This window comes from Charadrius vociferus, unplaced genomic scaffold (assembly GCF_000708025.1).
Source record: "Charadrius vociferus isolate BGI_N301 unplaced genomic scaffold, ASM70802v2 scaffold1168, whole genome shotgun sequence".
Lineage (NCBI taxonomy): Eukaryota > Metazoa > Chordata > Aves > Charadriiformes > Charadriidae > Charadrius > Charadrius vociferus.
Genome location: NW_009661376.1, coordinates 276,737 through 294,417, shown reverse-complemented (window position 1 = coordinate 294,417; position 17,681 = coordinate 276,737). Strand labels below are relative to the sequence as shown.

The window sequence follows — 17,681 nt, the reverse complement described above, 5'->3', positions numbered from 1 at the left end:
CTCGCACTGCCACCACTGCCCCGGGGAGGGGAGGGAAGTGGTATCTGACATATACAGATTCAGGGTCTTAAAAACAGAGCCACCCAATCCAAGAGTCAAGCATCTGCATCACTGCGAGCCGGCGCTTTCCACCCCCCCCCGCATGCCAAGGTCGCTGCCGGTGCAGGGGTTTCTCGCCCAGGAGAGCCGCGCAGCACAGGAACCGCACCGCTGACCGCATGGGGCGAGAGAGAGCGGACGCTGCAGTGACTCCCGCCCTCCTGGCAAGTGCTCGGGGTTAACGTGCTGCGCATTGGCATACCCCAAACTGCATCCATCTGACTGAATTAATCTTAATTGGTGAGGGCACGTGCACATCAGCAAACCAGCTGATCTGACGGAGCCCTGAAAAAGCACACTCTCGTCCACCAGCTGCAAGTACAGGGCATACAACGTAGGCACGATGCCTGTCGGCCAGCTTCTGCGTTCATACGATGGAAGTGAAACACCGGCAAGTACAAGTGAATGCAGAGAACCTCGTCCTCTCCCGAATTTTGAAAGCCAGAAACTTTTTGAGTAAAAACCTGAGATCACAGAAGCACAGACTCTTTCTACCTATAAAAAGTGAGAGCAAACCTCTTCTATTCTCTACAGAAGTACAGGGGAAAAATCCAGAAGAAAGTTTTTTTGAGAGGACTTTTCCCCAGACACTGCACACACACAATGCGACCACTGAAGGAATCATCCGTACAATCCACATCGGCCTCTTGGGCATCGCACAACACGGTGACTGCTGCTGAGAGGGGACAGAGAAGGAAGGAGTGTGGCAGACAGTGAAATGATGAATGTATTCTATTTTACGCAGACAAAGGGCATTCCAGGACCTTTGAGGCTTGTCTTTGAACGAGTATGAAAACACTAACTCAGCTCACTTTTTCTCCTCATGCGGATTTCCAAACATACCAGTTTTGATTGGGATTCCAGGTGACACACTGGCAAAATTTCATAATCTATCCAAGCCTCGTGCAGGGCAGGGAGGAGAGAAGGAGTTTTATAATAATCTTCTGTTTATACGGATTTCCTGTGCTGTAAGCAGGCCTGGCTCCTCTCCTCTCTTCGCTGCTGCAACCGCTCCCACCAAAGCACAGGAGGTTCAGCACCTCAGAGCCGCCCGGCACAGAACCCCGGAGAGTGTCACACTGCAGTGGCACTGCCAAACTCGGGAGAAAAATCCGAGTCCGCACCTGCAGAACAAGCATCGCTCTCACTCCCCTTGATGCCACGTTTACTGTGGCCTTAACTACAGCTGCACACTTCAGGGCTTACAGCTGGGGAAGGAGACCCGGCTCTCCAAAGAACAACAGAACTCAAGTCTTCAGAGACGAGAGGAATCTGACAGAAATCTGCCCAGCCGAGGCGTGGAGCTTGGTTCGTACCCCAGCAGTGGCGACATGCTAGTAACAGAGAAAGCAGTCAGACAGCTTGAAGACATTTAAGCAGCCTCTGGAGAAAAATGGGACAAAATCAGACTCTCTATTGTTAGAGGTACCCGGTGATTTTGTAGGACACAGAGGTTTTGAACTTGAGAATATTTGCATTCTCCTAACTGCATAGGCCGGGGGGGGGGGAGATCTGTTTAAAGGACAGGAATCCAACAGCTTATTTCTTGAGATTAGAACAGACAAATTAAATTCTAAAATCAAAGACTAGGGGACAAAGTTTACAAAATTACTACTAAGAACTTCTGTCTTTTTGAATCCAAACTTGGTTTTTTTTTTCAATCTGGAAGTTTTGATTAAGTCCAGTTTCACACCAACCAGCTCCTGTTCTTAAACCATTTTAAGCCAATAGCTACACTTCAGTTTGCAGGTTACAACAAAAGTTTCCTTACTATAGAAACACAATCTCCAAAATTTTTGAAAAGCAGCAGTCAGACTGAAGTTTTTGTGTTAAAGGAAAGCCGCTAATGGGTTTCATTTTTCAAGAAGTACTTCTGGGGAGCGTTTGCCTTTCCTTATGTTCACCTTTGCATAAGGATGACTTGTCAGAGCCTGTATAGTATCTGCAGCAGCGCTGGGTACAAAGCGTTAGACCAAAGATTTTAAGATTCAAAGTACTTTCCAAGCCTAGTAATTCAAAACGTCTCAAAGTCCCCTAGGGCATTCACATGACTAAGGAAAGCTATAACTGAACAAAGTTATCAGTGATTTTTTGCTCTGGATGATGATGTTGCACAAAGAGAGCACATTTATGCTGTGGGTTTTACATGCACACAGTGCCCTCTTTGGGTTAGCAACAGCACGTGTTCTTCAAGGTTCTGTCTCTAAGCAACTTCTGAATTCATCCAAAAAAACCTTAACTCTAAAAAACCTTTTTCGACAAAGCATAGGATTGCAGTTTGGAAGTAAATTCATTGCTAAGCTGAGACAGGCACCTCTTTCCCCTAGGGTTCTTTACGACATTAAATCTGCTCCGAATCAAGTGTTGCAAAGCAGACATTGAGCTGAGACTTCTCTTCTAATCATGCTGCCAAATCCTTTCCAGAAGAATTCCAGGGATATTCTAATCCTACATCACCTCTACGTTGCAAAGAGCCTCACTGAAGCTATCAGCTGTTTGCAGTATTAGAGACTGAAGGTCTGAGCCACTGGGAGGGAGTATACGAACCAGCACAGCAGGAGAGACCTGCCCTTTGGATGCTTCATACAAGCACCAGTTATTTCCATGGCTAGGAGCTATGGATACGCACCTTCGATAAAGGGAGGAGCAATTCCGGGAGCGGTCAATAGGAGTGGCCAGTGACAACAGGTAACAGCACTCGACTGGGCATCCGGCCAGTCCCCAGGCTGCATCCCTAGTCCCTGCTGAGCCACATCCTTGCCCATCGCGGGAGCTGGGTCACCCAGAAGCTTTCACAGCCCAAATGCTGTCTTATACAGTCCAGCATGGGAACCGCAAGAACTCTTCAGAAACCATGAGCGCTCAACCCAAGGTGATACAGATGTTACAAAAATTGCTTGTAGAGGCTTAGGTTCCTGATTGGACTGAATTGCAGAAGATAAAACATCTCAAAGACAAATACACTGAACTGGTATGCCTGAGGAGACTACACAGAGAAGAGGTCGTTTTAGAAATGGCTAATGGTGCAAGCTTTTGCTGGGAAGCTACTGAGATATCATGGAGAGGAGACCACACATGCAATTTATTTTCAACTAGCTTTAAAAACCAGAGAGAAGGAAGGCAGAAGATTTTGTCCAGGGTGGTTTCTGGAAGTCTTAATTTCCATCCTGACTATTTCCCATCAGTTCTTATCGCTTTTGTCTGCAGGGACACATACACTGTAAAAGCTTTTTTTTTAAAAAAAAATATTTTAGAAAAAAGCTTTTATCCACCTGCATTCCAAAGCACTACCTTCAGAAACAGGTAATTGCAGTATTTATTCAAATGCCTTCATGTCAGAAGAGATTGGCTTCTGCAATGGAGGGACTCATGATTTCCATGTTCTATACTTGAGCTATCTAGAGGTTACCACAATGACTCGGTATGATAAAAGTGGGCAATGAAATGGGAGGCAGGAGCCAGCAGCCTTCAGAGGGCAGATATGCTACACGGGAAAACAAACACACAAATTAGAGGCCAACAGTGCTGGATGGATGCCCCTCGCTGAGCTTGGGGTCCAGGAAATCACTGATCGTGACAGCAAAGTTGCATCAACAGCTGCCGTTCAAACAAGTGAAGCTGTTCCGTGCCTCTGACCTGCACCCCGTAGATTGCAGAGTCCTGCATAAGGCAACTTGGGGTCAGGCTAGGCACAGGAGAGAAAGCTGAAGTGAAAGGAGGGAGACATTATATTCCTGCTTTATAAATTTCAGATGACATTTTATTCATGTTGCACAAGTGCGTCCCTAGCTTTCCCAAGAGAGAAAATGTTATGCTCAAAGAAAAGAGCTTTTTCCCTCTATGAGGATGATGGCTGTCCAGGGACAAGGAGAATCCCAAATTCTCTCTTCTTTGCCCTCTTCTTCTGCATGGGATGTTTTAATATGAAAAAGATCAAAATTGATTTCCTTAATGTCTGGGTCCATGTATGTATACAATCCCAAGGACCTGTTCTGGTGTTGGCAGCAACACCTAACGGCCAGGTCTGGAGCGACTTGCAGCGCTTAACAAAACCCCAGTCCCTGGGCCAGCACACCTTACCAGAACACTCACCTGGCCCACAGCCCAGATCTGACCGCCCTCGTTTCCCGAGCATCTGGCGAGAGCAGGCGAAAGGCATTGTCCAGGCAGCAGCACAGCTCTGTGCCACAGCCGCTCCTGCGTTCCCAAGACCTCTCCCTGCAGCGTGGGGCACTGCCTGCACAGGACAAAGGAGCCGAGGGGTCTCGCCCCCGCCTGCTGCAGTGGAGGCTAGGAGCTCACCGTCTTGTTGGAAATGGTTTGCTCAGTCCGTGTTTGAGGGGCCCCTGGGAAAGACAGCAACTGCGAGCAAGCTGTGTGGACTGCTCGATCGGCTGCTGCTCCCAGCTGCCCCTTTCCCGGGGCCACTCCAGGACAGGCAGGGACCCAGTGTCCTGCACGAAGCATTGCAGCTTGTTCAGTGCAGAGACTGCACCCGTGCTGCACGTCTGGAGCACGTATGGGCAATTTGCACGGTATCATGGCTGGAGGCAGCGAAAGGCCAGAACACAAGGCCCTCTCACAGCCAGTTGGGAATACTGGGCATTAAGGCTTCACCTTCTGCCTTGAAGAGTGAATCTGTCACTATGCTTTATTTAAATGGAGCATATTATACTCGCTCTGCAAAGAATGGCAGAACATATGACCCACGTGGAGCTGAAGGAAATAAACAACAAACCAAACACACTTCTTTCAGCTACTAATTTCATGCTTTCCAGCTGGAGACACAGAGCTAATGAGAAAAAGCAATGTACGTTCACCCTTAATTAGAAAACAGCGATGACACACATACCCGCCAGTATTACAGCCAACTAGATTGGAGTGATCCTCCTGGTTCAAGACGAAACACAGCATCTCAGGCTGTCCAGTACCTGCCACTTCACCCATGCATTAAATGACATGAAAGGGAGTAGAACATCCTTGGCTGCAGCTTCCTGAAAACACGGCAAACCTTACACTGAGGAAGTTTGATGTCCCTACCCATTCATAGCTGATTTCATTTGAAATTCATGGGGAATGATCCTAGGGAAGGAGAATTAAATTCCAGAAACTCCATCCCAGGAAATCCCTTTGTGAAAGCTTTCACAATCATCCATCCCTGGACTCCTAAAGGGCTAAATTTAAGCAGTGTTCCTATTTCGGTCCACGTTGCTCATAAACAAGACTGGAAGCAGGTCTGGTCCCACCAGCGTTTCTGCTATTGGCAACATATCCTGCAAGATACATGCCTGAAATGGGCTGATGCTACCAGAGGCAGCAGCAAAGACCGACAGCTTCACTTAGCAATTCTACTCAAAAATGCTGTAAAAATTTAAGTCAAGGTGCCACCATTGCATCCCCGTATCTTAAAACCCTAGTCAGCCACTCTTCACACTTCAGTTCAGAATTATTTGTAGAGTATGTTATATATAGTTGTTGCGTATTACACCTTGTATTTACCAAAGCTCACTTTGTTTCTATGCGTCAGAGTCCCAATTTTCTGAGCAGGGACAACATTGCTAGCCAGGAGGGCAGAGTATGCTTCAATCGGATGCAGGTCCCACAGGGTACAGAAGTTGTTCAGCCAACCAGAAGGAGGGGAAGAGGAGAGACAGGAGTGAAGAAATGCGTACGTGACTACCACAGCTTTTAGGAACAAAATTTATTCCAATTTCAAACAGAGAATTTATTTCAGGAGAAAGATATGAAAATCAATTTCCATCAGATATTCTGTAATAAGGGTTTTTGCCCAGCAGTCAGAGTGGGATCATTCCAAGAAGCAATCACACTCCTGGACTGGAATGAGACAGTTTGGAGCCTGAATAGATCCTGACACTGGGCATCTTATTCAGAAACTCCTTTACCCTACCCTCTTCCCTCCCCCCACCCCAACACACACAACAATACATGCATTGCAAATGACAAGGTTTAAAAACAGCATTTTATATAGTATCTTTTTAAATAGGATAATGTTTAAATTGTCTTAAATCAGGATCCTATAATATACAAGTATAACCAAATAATTTCCACCACATTGGCACTTGTAAAGAGTCTCTGGCACTACTAAAGAAGGGGCATTGGCACAAACCATACTCTTATAAAACTGGGTGCTGCATAACACACTTTATCTCTGCTGAACTCTAACAACCTGGGCTCTGTACAGTACAATACAATGGTCAGCACACTCCGGAAGTACTTTTTAAAAAAAAAACAAAAAAACAAAAAAAAACCCCAATAAAACACATGAAGAAAAACCATAGTTGAACGCAAGGCCAACATTGCTAGGAAACAACAACAAGAGACCAAAGAATCCAACTCTGGGAGAAGGGGAGACAGGCAGAAAGGGCAGGAGCTATCTGACACGCTGAAGCAGGAAGGGGTTGTTGCTCACCAAAGAGCAAATCCACACAGAATGGTGCAAAGAAATGGGATGGTCCTCTCCTCACTGACTTCAAGTTTCAAATTGGTTCAAAGTATGTTGGTTTCTTCAGCAGAACAAAGATAAAAAGTGCACAAGGAGCAGAGGTTAGCCAAGAGACCAATTCCTCAGGCTCAAGATTCTAGATTCTCTACAAGAACGCAATTCCACCTCTTTTCTGAAGGTCAATCTGTTGTCTCAACCTGCAGAAAATTCTGACTGGCCTCACTTTCAGAAAAGACGATACAGGCAAATTTGGTTTAAGGTTTGGCACTTTTGTCAGGGCAGGCATTTGCCAAAGGGCCAGCCAACAGAGACATGAACCAGTTCTTTTTTTCTGGCACAGCTGGAGGCACACAAGCTACTGCTTGCTAAGAAAAGCACGTGCTAACACTGGTATCTTCTGACATATAATATAGTCCACAGACAACTCCAGATTATGTGTACAAGTCTGACCCATTCCTCCCCTAATTCAGAATGAGGTTTCAGGAACTCATGAGACAGCCATCCCATTATGTTCTCCCCTTCCCTTTGCAATACTCATCACACCATGCCAGTTATAGGCCAACAGCTACACCAAGCAGTTGCTCAGTAAGGTACAGCATGTGCCTCAATCCTTGTGCCCATAGCCTCCCACAGTTCCCCACGACAACGCAGATTCACTCTGCAAGAGACAGAAGCCAAGATCCCTCCTCCTGTGCCAGGGCAGCAGCTCTTAAGGAAGGGGAGGATACAAAACAAAGAAGAGTTTCTGATTCAAGTGGAAGTACCACCGTCATTCACCTTGGAAAAAAAAACTTCTGGGAATTTATTTCCAAGAACCTGTATATCTCAGTGCCAGGTTCATTGCTGGCAATAGTTGTAGTGTGAACCATTTACAAGAGGATCACAGAAGCAGAAGAGGCCGGTGCTGCCATCTGCTTCAGATGAACAGCACTCAGAATACACAAAGATGATTATAAATTCCTCTTTATAGGATAGTTTCTACAAAATGGATCATTTTGGCATAAAGACAAAAAAAAGCGGTAAAATTGATGCAAAGCTGTCTTGACACACGGGAATCCCTCTCATTCCTCCCAAGCCTTAAATGCAGTCCAGAGCATGGCTAGTCTAAAGAGATGCTGTGTTTCCCTCAGCATCACCACTCAGCCAGACTGGCTCTTCAACTGTTGGTCCCATGGCTACTGTTCCAACTTGAGCTCTCTAATCACTCTTAGCAGAGCTTGCTTTCTTCTGCAGTGCTCTGAGACATACGTAGACTTCCCTCAGCTATTCTGGAAAACAAGAGGGCCCTATAAACAGAATTACTCAAAATTATGTCCCTCCATATTTTAGTGTTCTAGATCAAAGCATCTTAAGCATCTCAGACAGTTAAGATTTACTCTTACATGTTGTGCAAAACACTGATGTAGTGCTCTGTCTACAAAAGAGACAAAATATCAACAGCCCCCTTCAACAGTGAAGCTCATTTAGTCTTTATCTACTGGCAGCCTGCCGGCCTTCAAGGGGGCAATCTGGTTGATCCAGAGAATTTGGACCCAATGCTACTTGTTGGAATTGAAACAGAAGCATTAGTGATGGCTAAACGACACACGTCCAGAGGTGGATCAGACTTCCCCGTTTCCTACTTGCTCTTTGCCTTGCCACTGCAGTTATCTTCCAGGCCAGCAACAGGTCTTCAGCACATTTGTTCACTTGCCTCAGCCCCTGGAAAAAGCTCTCTAATCTGCAAAGACTTCACATCCTTCTGCTTAGTGGAGTTTCATTTGGAATCCAGAAGCTAGAACTACTTCCACTCTACCTTCCACCTGCACCAGCAAACCCTGCTGTCTCTGCCTCTCCTCTCCCGCTAAACAAAAGTGCAACCACAGCAGGGCTTTCTGGATTCCATAGCAGCCGCGTGCTCCAGCCATGACTACTGTAACTCGATTATCACATGCACCCTGGAGCAAGTATGTGTACAAGTCTTCCAAAGAGGATCCATACTCCTCCACAGAGAAATACAGCAGCATGTGCCTCAGGGGAATGCATAAACAGGAGAGAGAGAGTTGCCGCTCCCTCCAAGAGCTATCCTCAATCTTTTCAAGTAAGAATCCTACCTATGTCCCAAAGTTTGTCACCCACCAACTCTGGTCCTTTCTCAAAATCCGCAAGCTGGACAGGACCAAAGAATTCTTACCAAGTCATTCAACACGCTGGCACAAAATGCAATAAACAAGGCTTGTTTGCTACTAGCAGCAAGAAAAGAACTAGAGGGTGGCACAAGATTTTCAATCCAGCCAAAGTCTGATGTTTAGATGCCACAATTACTCAGTGTGCTTTTTGATATTTGCTGCATAGAGAAGTTGCTTACTTGACGTCATATACTCTACTCAACAAAATACAGTTTCTCTCTGCAAATTGAGCCTTGTGCGCTTGCATGCGCTTGTGGTGTGGGGAGATGTGTGTATGTGTGAGAAAAAAAAACCCACAAAATAAAATAAAAAAAAAACAATTACAGTCAGGCACTTCCCCAGGCTCAGCAGCTATTGCTCCAAGAGCTTCCATCGTTTGTAGTCCATGAACAAAATACAGCAACATGTAGCAAACTATGTATAGAACATCAATAATTTAAAAAAAAATAATCACAGTCTCCATACCTTTTATAATTGATAAGAAAAAAATAACTCAGAACTAGAACATATAAAGAATGGAAAAGTGATGGCTTTTTTTTTTTTTCCTCGTTTTGCCTTTTCCTTTTTTTGCACAATAGTTGGAGATCAATCGCTCCTCCCCAACATTTCATCACAGTGAACCATGGAGCGTGTCCAAAGTGTTGATTTTTTAAAGGATTTCCAGTTATTTTATGAAAAAAAAAAAAAATTAAGCAGGATTAGCAAATTACACCAGAGGCACCCTATAGCACAAGCCAAAGGGACTAGTAGCATTCTGCACTCCCACAGTCCAGTGAATTCACAATCTCGGCTGGAAAGTTATTTTTGTCTATATATATACCATGGGAATGAAAAGAGGGGGGGAGGGGGGAAGTGGCTAAGCAACAAAGGAAAGCTCAAGATGAGACTGCCTTAGCTGTTTGGCAAAAATTAAGAAGTAAGCAAGGTGCTGAAGAAATGAGGCATATCCCCGTTAACTGTGAAATAAAAGCAATTTGTTAAAAATATGAAATCAACTACTCTGTGGACAGAGACATGAGACTCCAGGATAACACTGAGCACTTGCCACTCCACAGATCAGACAATTTGCAATCATTACATCATCAAAAATTAAAACTTTTTTTCCTGTCATATTTAAAATTTCTTTTTTTGTCTTTTCTTCACAATGAAGCCTCTCAAGGGGCCAAGAGCAGAGCAGGTCAAACCAGGTTGTACTCCTTCAGGTTGAGCTGTAGGATGGTGTCCTTGACAGCTGCAAAGACGAAACGGATGTTTTCTGTGTCTGTGGCACATGTGAAGTGAGAATAGATGATTTTATCGCTGTCTGGATTTAAATCCACAAACATCTTGAGAATGAACTCACGGGCTGCCTGTGCATCCCTCTGTGGGCCTGCAGCAACAAAGAAACCCGTTAACTGATTTATGCTAAGTGCATCCCCCAGTTTGATCCATCAGAATAATTGCTAGTGCACTTTTTCTTATGGGTTAGAGAGCTATAAAGAAGAAATTAAGATCATCTATTGCATTAAAGTCTCAGGAGCTGAAGTGTCTTATGCTTTTCAGTTATCTAACTGTAACCTACAAAAGGCATTTTTCCAAGGCTGAGAGTTTTGACAGAAACCAAGGCTTCATTTCAGACCATGCTTTGAAACACAGCATTTGGTATAACCCTGTATGCACTGCATTGACTAGATAACAGTGACAGATGCTGGATATACATAACACAATGCTCTTTTCTTGAGATGGGATGTATATTTCTTCATAATATATACATGGATCTTAGGCACTGAAGGACAGAAGTGTATGTTTTGCAAACAAGGGTCATCTTCAACCAACACTGCAGTCTGTCCTAACCGGCTGGTCAATTCACAGGACCTAAAAACTGGAATTTCTGCCAGTATTTACTTCATATTGCTGACAGCTCCTCAGAAAAACATCACCTACTGATAATTCTCTCACAGTACTGATGTTGTCACATTCTCCATGGCGAAGACCATCTCTGGAGAGGCAGTCTGATGGGCTACCTCCCACTCACAAGCCATGCAGCATCCCTGGAGGAACTACAGTAAATACTTACAGGAAAAAAATGAAAGTATGTGACACTTCTTGGTGCTGTAATCTTGTCTCCAGCTGTTAAGTTATATTAGAAGTACACACTATTTGACCAATAAACTCACCAGCCATTCCCAGCCTGCTGTAAAAACGTCATGTTTTCCACCATTGACAGAGCGCTTGTGCTTTCAGACAGCAGGGGGCATGAAACTCCAGAAGCCAGAGGACAACTAATAAGGCCAACTTTAAAAGCACTTCATTGAACAGCTTGAAATGCTGTTTTGGCTAAGGAATTTTGTTTCAGATGGGAATTTCTCTGTTTCACATTAATATTACTTTTCCACAACTGCAGATGGCACACTAATAAGAATTCCATGCTAGCTGAGATTTTTCAGCACCATCGTTTGAACAACTTGGGTATTTGAGCAGTCAGTTTCTCAAAACAAGGACTCAAGTCGCTTCTTGACTATAGGGTTAAAATGCCCAGTATACCAGCGAATTGTCACATGTTTATGAAATGGGTTATATGCACAAGCATACAGGTAAGAAAGTTAAACGTCCATTATTTAATACTTTGAAGTGCATATTGGGGGGCGGGGGCTTGGGAACAATTCTTCATCTAGGAGAGGTTCGTTATTTGACCATTCAATCAGATTTCAGTTATCTACATATGATTAAGACATTTTTGTGACATTTTCTCATTGTTGTAGGTATTCCTTCTCAAATTAAAATGTTTTTCCCATGTCTAGAACTGAGTTTTCTTTAGAAACCAAAAATATTCTAACCAAACCACCTCCACCCCTTCCTCTAGCTATACAGTGTTCCTTCTTAAAAACGACTCACCATCAAACTCTGGGAAATAGTCAACAAGGTGGGAATATAGGATCTTGTCTTCCAACAGATCTTTCTTGTTGAGAAACAGGATAACAGAAGAGTTTTGGAACCATGGATAAGTGATAATGGTTCGAAAGAGAGCTTTACTCTCTTCCATCCGGTTCTGAAATAAGAAAAAGAAAGCCTTGCTTTCACAAATGAGCACTAAGATGCCTTTCTGCTACCTGCACACATACTCAGATTTGTATTGATCCAGCACCTCCGACACTGTAGACGGAATACTTTGGCGCCAGATAAGTTCTGGCTTAAGCTTTGCCAGTAAATGGAAAGGAAATGCAAAGTCTGATGGACTCAAGCTTTGTTTAATTGGCAAGCCATTCATATCAAAAGGCTTAAAAGTCATTGTAGGCTTTGATCGTCATGCGAGAGGACTGCTACGATACTTTGTGAACACATTTTGTCTAGTAGAAAAGGAGTAACTGCTGTTACCTAATGTCATTTTTTTAATCTATTAGCAAGTGGAAAAATTCAGTATTCCATCTTCGAAGAGACCAGTCACTATCTAACTAGACAGCAGTCACAGCACAAAGTAATTCAGTGGGGAAAAGAGGAATGGGTGATTTTTAAGAGCATGAGGTCACATTGCACAGTACCTTCCAAGGCACACAGAACTCGGCAATTTCAGAGTATTTCAGTATTACTTGAGAAGTACAGATGATTTGAATGCACTGTGCATTTTCCATTCTCAGGGACATCATGACCCATTGAGGCTCAGGTTCCCTTTGCAATAGGAAGAACTGGAGGCCAAAACCAGCAATACTTAATAATCCAACTTGGCACCAAGCACTTCATAGAATCATAGAATTGTCTAGGTTGGAAGAGACCCTTGGGATTATCGAGTCCAACCATCTACCCTACTCTACAAAGTTCTGCCCTACACCATATCCCCCAACACCACATCTAAACAGCTCTTAAACACATCCAGGGATGGTGACTCAACCACCTCCCTGGGCAGCCTATTCCAATGCCCGACCACTCTTTCTGTGAAAAATTCTTTCCTAATGTTCAGTCTAAATCTACCCTGTTGGAGCTTGAAGCCATTCCCTCTCATTCGGTCTCGTTCTGTCCCCTCTTCAGTGCCAACCTCTAAGCAGCTAGACAGACATTCCTCCTTTCCTTCCACCCTCCTGCAGAATTCCACTCTTTGGCTTACCTCGTTATCAGATTCCACCAGAACTTGGTCATATTCACTAAGTGCTACTAAAAACATGATGGAAGTCACATTTTCAAAGCAATGGATCCACTTCCTTCGTTCTGATCTTTGACCTCCAACATCCACCATTCTAAGGAAGAGAAATACATACAGTATCACAGAAGTAGCTGCAGTTCTCTTTCTGAATGCAAAGGACCAGCATGCGATGAGAACAAATGCGACTCTCTACCATTCAAGTCAACCTGGCATGTGATAATATGTGCTTGCTAACAAAACCATCAAGTTTACAAAATATCCTGTTCCAGAAATATACCAAACTGAAGAGATGGCCACAGGTGAGTGATACCAAATTCAAATCCCAAATATCGGCATTACCATTTTTAGTTTCATTCTGCTCCGGTTTTCTAAATAGCAGTCCTGAGTCTGAGAAGACAAGCCCTTCAAAACTCTGCTCTGTCAAATGAGCAAACTATTTTTTATTAAAGCATCTGCTTGCCTCAAAACTTGTCTCACACGGACAGCTTTCTTGGTTATTAAACTCTTCTTAGAACATACTATTAAGTTATGCACTTCAGCTCCTCAGTTGGAAGTCCCACCTGTATAGCACACTAAAAGTATTTTGTCACTCACCTAAAGTGCAACACACCCGATCCACCTTTGCTAAAACCCTATACCTGTTTCATAGGACAGCAAACCAGAGAGCGAGAGTAACTTTCTGTGTATCTGCAACTGAATGGTTTGAGAGAGAGGATGCAGGCTTCTTTATTCCTCTCTTGTAATGTCAACACTGCAGTAGAGAAGGGCAGGCAGCATGTAAGTACCAGAGAGCTAGGGAGAAAATTGCTTTGCAATAGACAAGCATGTCATTGTGCCCTTTATGCCATGCTTGATTGCTGGCTTAAGCCTCCAAATACCATCTATTGCTGCAGCAGCATAGGCAGCAAATTTTGGTGTCATCCTGAGAGCACAAGGTAGGCACAGAAAACCATCTCTGAAGACAGATACTAGGTATCACATATGAGAACATATTTCTGGACAAAAAGTGATCTCTTTTTGAAAGAAAAACAAATGCTCAAAAGTTGTTTGAGATAAGCATTCTTAAAGTGAAATACACTTCAAGTCAAGCACTGCCCAGAGTAAGCTTCCCCCTCCTCCCCTTGGCGGCTTAAGCCACCAACAGTTCACTCAGCTGCCTCAGAAGCCACCACTTCAGCCTCAGATGCCAGCAACACAATCCTTCCCAGGAAGGACACCAGTTCCTGCAAGATGGTTGGCTGGGCTTTAAGTGTCACTGCCTCAAAAGCATGTTCTGTTTTGTGACTGTCAATGCTTCAGCTTGGAGTTTTCCTTTAATTAGAATAAGATGTTACACCGTCCCCCTTACCGGAGCACCTGTCAGCTGATACTTCAGAATACCGCAGCACATACATCCACTCAAGCCTCTCAACTAAGCACCTGGACGGTCTAAAGCAATCCAGAACTCATCCTTTCTGAAACCATATCACTCCTCTCTCAGTTCAGCTGTAACATGAATACACTTTCAGTACCTGAAGATAATATTCTCTAGGTCAAAGGGGTACTCTATGATACCGGTTGTAGGAACTCTAACCCGTAGCACATCTTGCTGAGTTGGTAGATATCCTGGGGTAGCGATACGATCCACGTCGCTAAGATAGCTACAAGAAGCACAATGGAAAAAAAAAAAAAAAAACTACCTTAGGTTGCAGCACATAAATATACAGATTTAAAATTTCTTTCCCTAGCATAACAAGAAACTCAGAAGTCGCCTGAACCATTTAAAATATGATGTAGAAAAATAACAGAATATACCTTTGGGGAACTGTAATTCACCAGGCATCCCTTTCAGAAGATAAACAGATACATTAAGGACAACTTTACCAACTCTGCATAGGAGCATGGAACACAATCTTTACTACAGAGAAAGTGTAAGTGCTTATGTTTCAGAATCAAGTCTCATCTGAGGTGTTCTATTTATAAGTGAACCTATGTTAGATGCAGATTTTGTTAATAATAAATCCATTAAGTTACACATCCATATACACCTGCAGGACAACGGACAAATCTGAAGAGAAAGCGCAACACTTCTGCTGCCTAAGAGCCAGGACAGACATAGATGGCTTAAGGTAGAGATTCTAGCCTCAGGTATATACGGAAGCAGATGCGTGAACAACTGTCTTTTATCACCCACCAGAACACTTCATACCCTCATGAAAAGTAGCAAATGGTAAAGAATTTCCAGATCTAAATCTATCCCCAGATAAACATAGCTTCCCCCATCTCCAGCAAAGCTCTTCGCCTTTCTGGAGCCAGATTCAAACAAGTTACCAGTTACCTGCTCCCACTGCTCTTTCATCTTAACTTTCCCTAAGGATACTTCTGGCTGATAGAGGCAAAATGCCTCTCTCATATGCCTGTGATTTTTATCCCAATACAGGTAGCCAGCAGAGGCCATGCGGCTCGTCTAAAACACTAGTGAGATTCATCCGCCTCAATGAAAAAGATAAAGGGTACTTCAAACAAACTTCGCAGTGAAATGTACAGCAGTGTTCCTGCCCTTTGAAACAAACTCTAGAAAAAGAAAAAACTGGACAGGTATTATTTGTTAGATCATCACCACCTCTATAAGTGCATGCCAGTGATTATATACTTACTATTTAGCTGAGTCAGAAAGCTGATATTCTCTTCTCCTGTCATAACACTCTTGTATTCCAGGGTCGTTCCACAATGTTTTAATTGCACTTACATATGGCTGCTCAAATGTCATGACCTTTTCTACGTCCACTTCCCGGATCAGCACTGCATTGGCCTGGAGATTGAAAAGCAAAGAAGAAAAAAAAGGGGGTGGGGGGGCGGGGGAGGCAGGGAGAGTCAAGAGCACGGGGTACCAGTCACAGGCAAGCAAAATACGCTCCTTCACAGAATCTGCTGTAAAACAGCAGGTTTCACCTATCATTAGATCACCAGGTGTTTTGAAACACAGTGATTTCCAAAGCAAAGCACTCACTGTGAAGAACTACAGGCTGCCCAGCTTCTGAGGAGGTCCAACTGCAGTTGGGTAACACATGCTATCTCAGGTTTGTTACAAAAAAAATAAATAAACAAACTACATTTTTAATAGCAACACTGTTTCAGCGTACTTTAATCATGACCCCTTTTGAGAGAGAAAATAAAAATGCCCACCCCACAGCCTATAAGCAAAGGAAGGACTACAGTCATGACAACAGTCTATGGCATCTGTGAAGTTATTATCCACACCAAGCTGCTTTCTGAAATCTTTAGTGCACTTGCCACAGGAAGGGGCTTTTGCCTATACCACCTATACCAGGAAAAATGGGGAAAAAAAACCCCACAAAACCAAACCAAAACAAGTTCTGCACGTTATCGTAAGTAAAAGTTGGCAGATTATACCTATCAAAACACCTCCACCATGCCCCAGGTAAAGCACAGGCAAGGCAAGCTTCCTCACATCCTACCCATTCTCATCACTGAGATTACAGAACATCTCTAAAGGCAAAAAAGGTGTTCAGACTCAAGAGCTCCTGGTGCACCATCCAGACCCTATCAACAGTTATTAAAAAAACCAGCTTCAAGTTACTGTGTGTCAGAACAGGTAAAATACAATTTCACTTAAAAATGTTAATGTACTAAACATTAAAGAAGCAAAAACACACTAAAAAAAATAATCTAATTTCCTGGCACACCCTCACCCTTCCTGTCCTCCCCCCAAAAAGCTGAAATAATTTAGACCACATCTGGCAGAAAAAAATATTTCTGGACCCAAAAATGAGTAAACCGGACTTCTGTGGTTGAGACCAAAACCCTTCAAGAAAGGTCTGTACCTTTGGTCAGTACCTATCAGAAAAACTGACAGATTGCAGTAACAGTGGTAACTACCAATAGAGGTGTCTTTGGGGTCCAGCATGTATTTTGTCAGCTTCAAGTTCCAATGAGAATAATATCTCACGCAAAGAAAGCCCAACACATTTAACAATACTGAACCCTTGAAATGAGTAGAAAGAACCCCTCTCCTGTACCCTGCCCTGTATTGTATCCCAGTCCCTTGCTCCCACCACTCACGACACAGATCAATGCTCAACCATCCTGAGAAAGTTGCTCTACCCCTTAACACAACCAAATAAATGGAGTCAGCTATCAGCAAAATGACATTAAAAAGCAGTTCTTAAGCACCAAACATTTATGGGAAAGAGTTCATGAAGGTTGAAATTGCAATGCAGGAGGACACAAACAAACAGGAACTTAGAAATCAAATCCTAGAATCTCCAATGCCTAAAGATACACGCAAAAATTGAGAGAAACTTACCTTGTTCTGTTCATATTTGTACAGAATCTTCAGGGTTTCCATGGCCCTGATCATAGACTGCATGGCAGTGAAGATGTTTTGGTACACCAGCTTGGTGAAGCCTTTTTTGTCCTCTTCAGAGTAGCCTGAGCCATGAATTATACGCATTTGCTTAATGAACGTGCTTTTTCCACTCTCCCCAGTGCCTACAGAATGCAAGAGAGAGAGTTAGGAGCCATCACAAGCAAGGCTTGCTACAGAAGAAAGCAAGCTAACATCAATTACATCATACCCCTAAGTTCCTATTACTATACCCAAGTACACACTACTTCCAACCACTTTTTTAGTCACTTTCCAGGATATTAAAAGAGGGTCTGGATGGTCCTGCTCATCCCCACTACGAACCTAACAGCATAGAAGGAAGACATCTTGTCCTTTACAGCAGCCTTCAAAAGCAGCTCTGGTACTTATTCCAAATCTCACATTACAGCCACTCCCACACGTTCTGCGTCAAAAGGCCCTTGTCCGTCACACCTGACCTATTCCCAGATA

At 43.6% G+C, this 17,681-nt stretch overlaps 1 protein-coding gene across 2 annotated transcripts; it reads right to left on the bottom strand.

The window, feature by feature from the left end:
- Positions 1-9,420: 9,420 nt before the first annotated feature.
- On the bottom strand, positions 9,421-17,333 carry GNA11 (guanine nucleotide binding protein (G protein), alpha 11 (Gq class)). 2 transcript variants are annotated; one of them, XM_009893970.1, is made up of 6 exons: positions 17,151-17,333; positions 15,481-15,635; positions 14,356-14,484; positions 12,809-12,938; positions 11,605-11,758; positions 9,421-10,099 (listed from the first exon to the last, which is right to left on the bottom strand). In XM_009893970.1, exons 1-6 carry the CDS (start codon positions 17,295-17,297, stop codon positions 9,909-9,911), a joined length of 906 nt encoding a protein of 301 aa, XP_009892272.1. In that variant the 5' UTR covers positions 17,298-17,333; the 3' UTR covers positions 9,421-9,908. The 2 variants fall into 2 exon arrangements, with proteins under 2 accessions (XP_009892272.1, XP_009892271.1); XM_009893969.1 differs by having other exon boundaries at positions 9,984-10,099; positions 11,601-11,758; positions 17,151-17,322.
- Positions 17,334-17,681: the final 348 nt, after the last annotated feature.

Excerpts from the sequence above, each read along its gene's own strand:
- GNA11 (XM_009893970.1), bottom strand. The coding sequence starts at position 17,297 with ATGCGTATAATTCATGGCTCAGGCTACTCTGAAGAGGACAAAAAAGGC. Across the intron at positions 14,485-15,480 it reads CTTTCTGACTCAGCTAAATA|CTATCTTAGCGACGTGGATC; the intron begins GTAAGTATATAA and ends TGCTTCTTGTAG. Across the intron at positions 10,100-11,604 it reads CTATTTCCCAGAGTTTGATG|GCCCACAGAGGGATGCACAG; the intron begins GTGAGTCGTTTT and ends TTGTTGCTGCAG.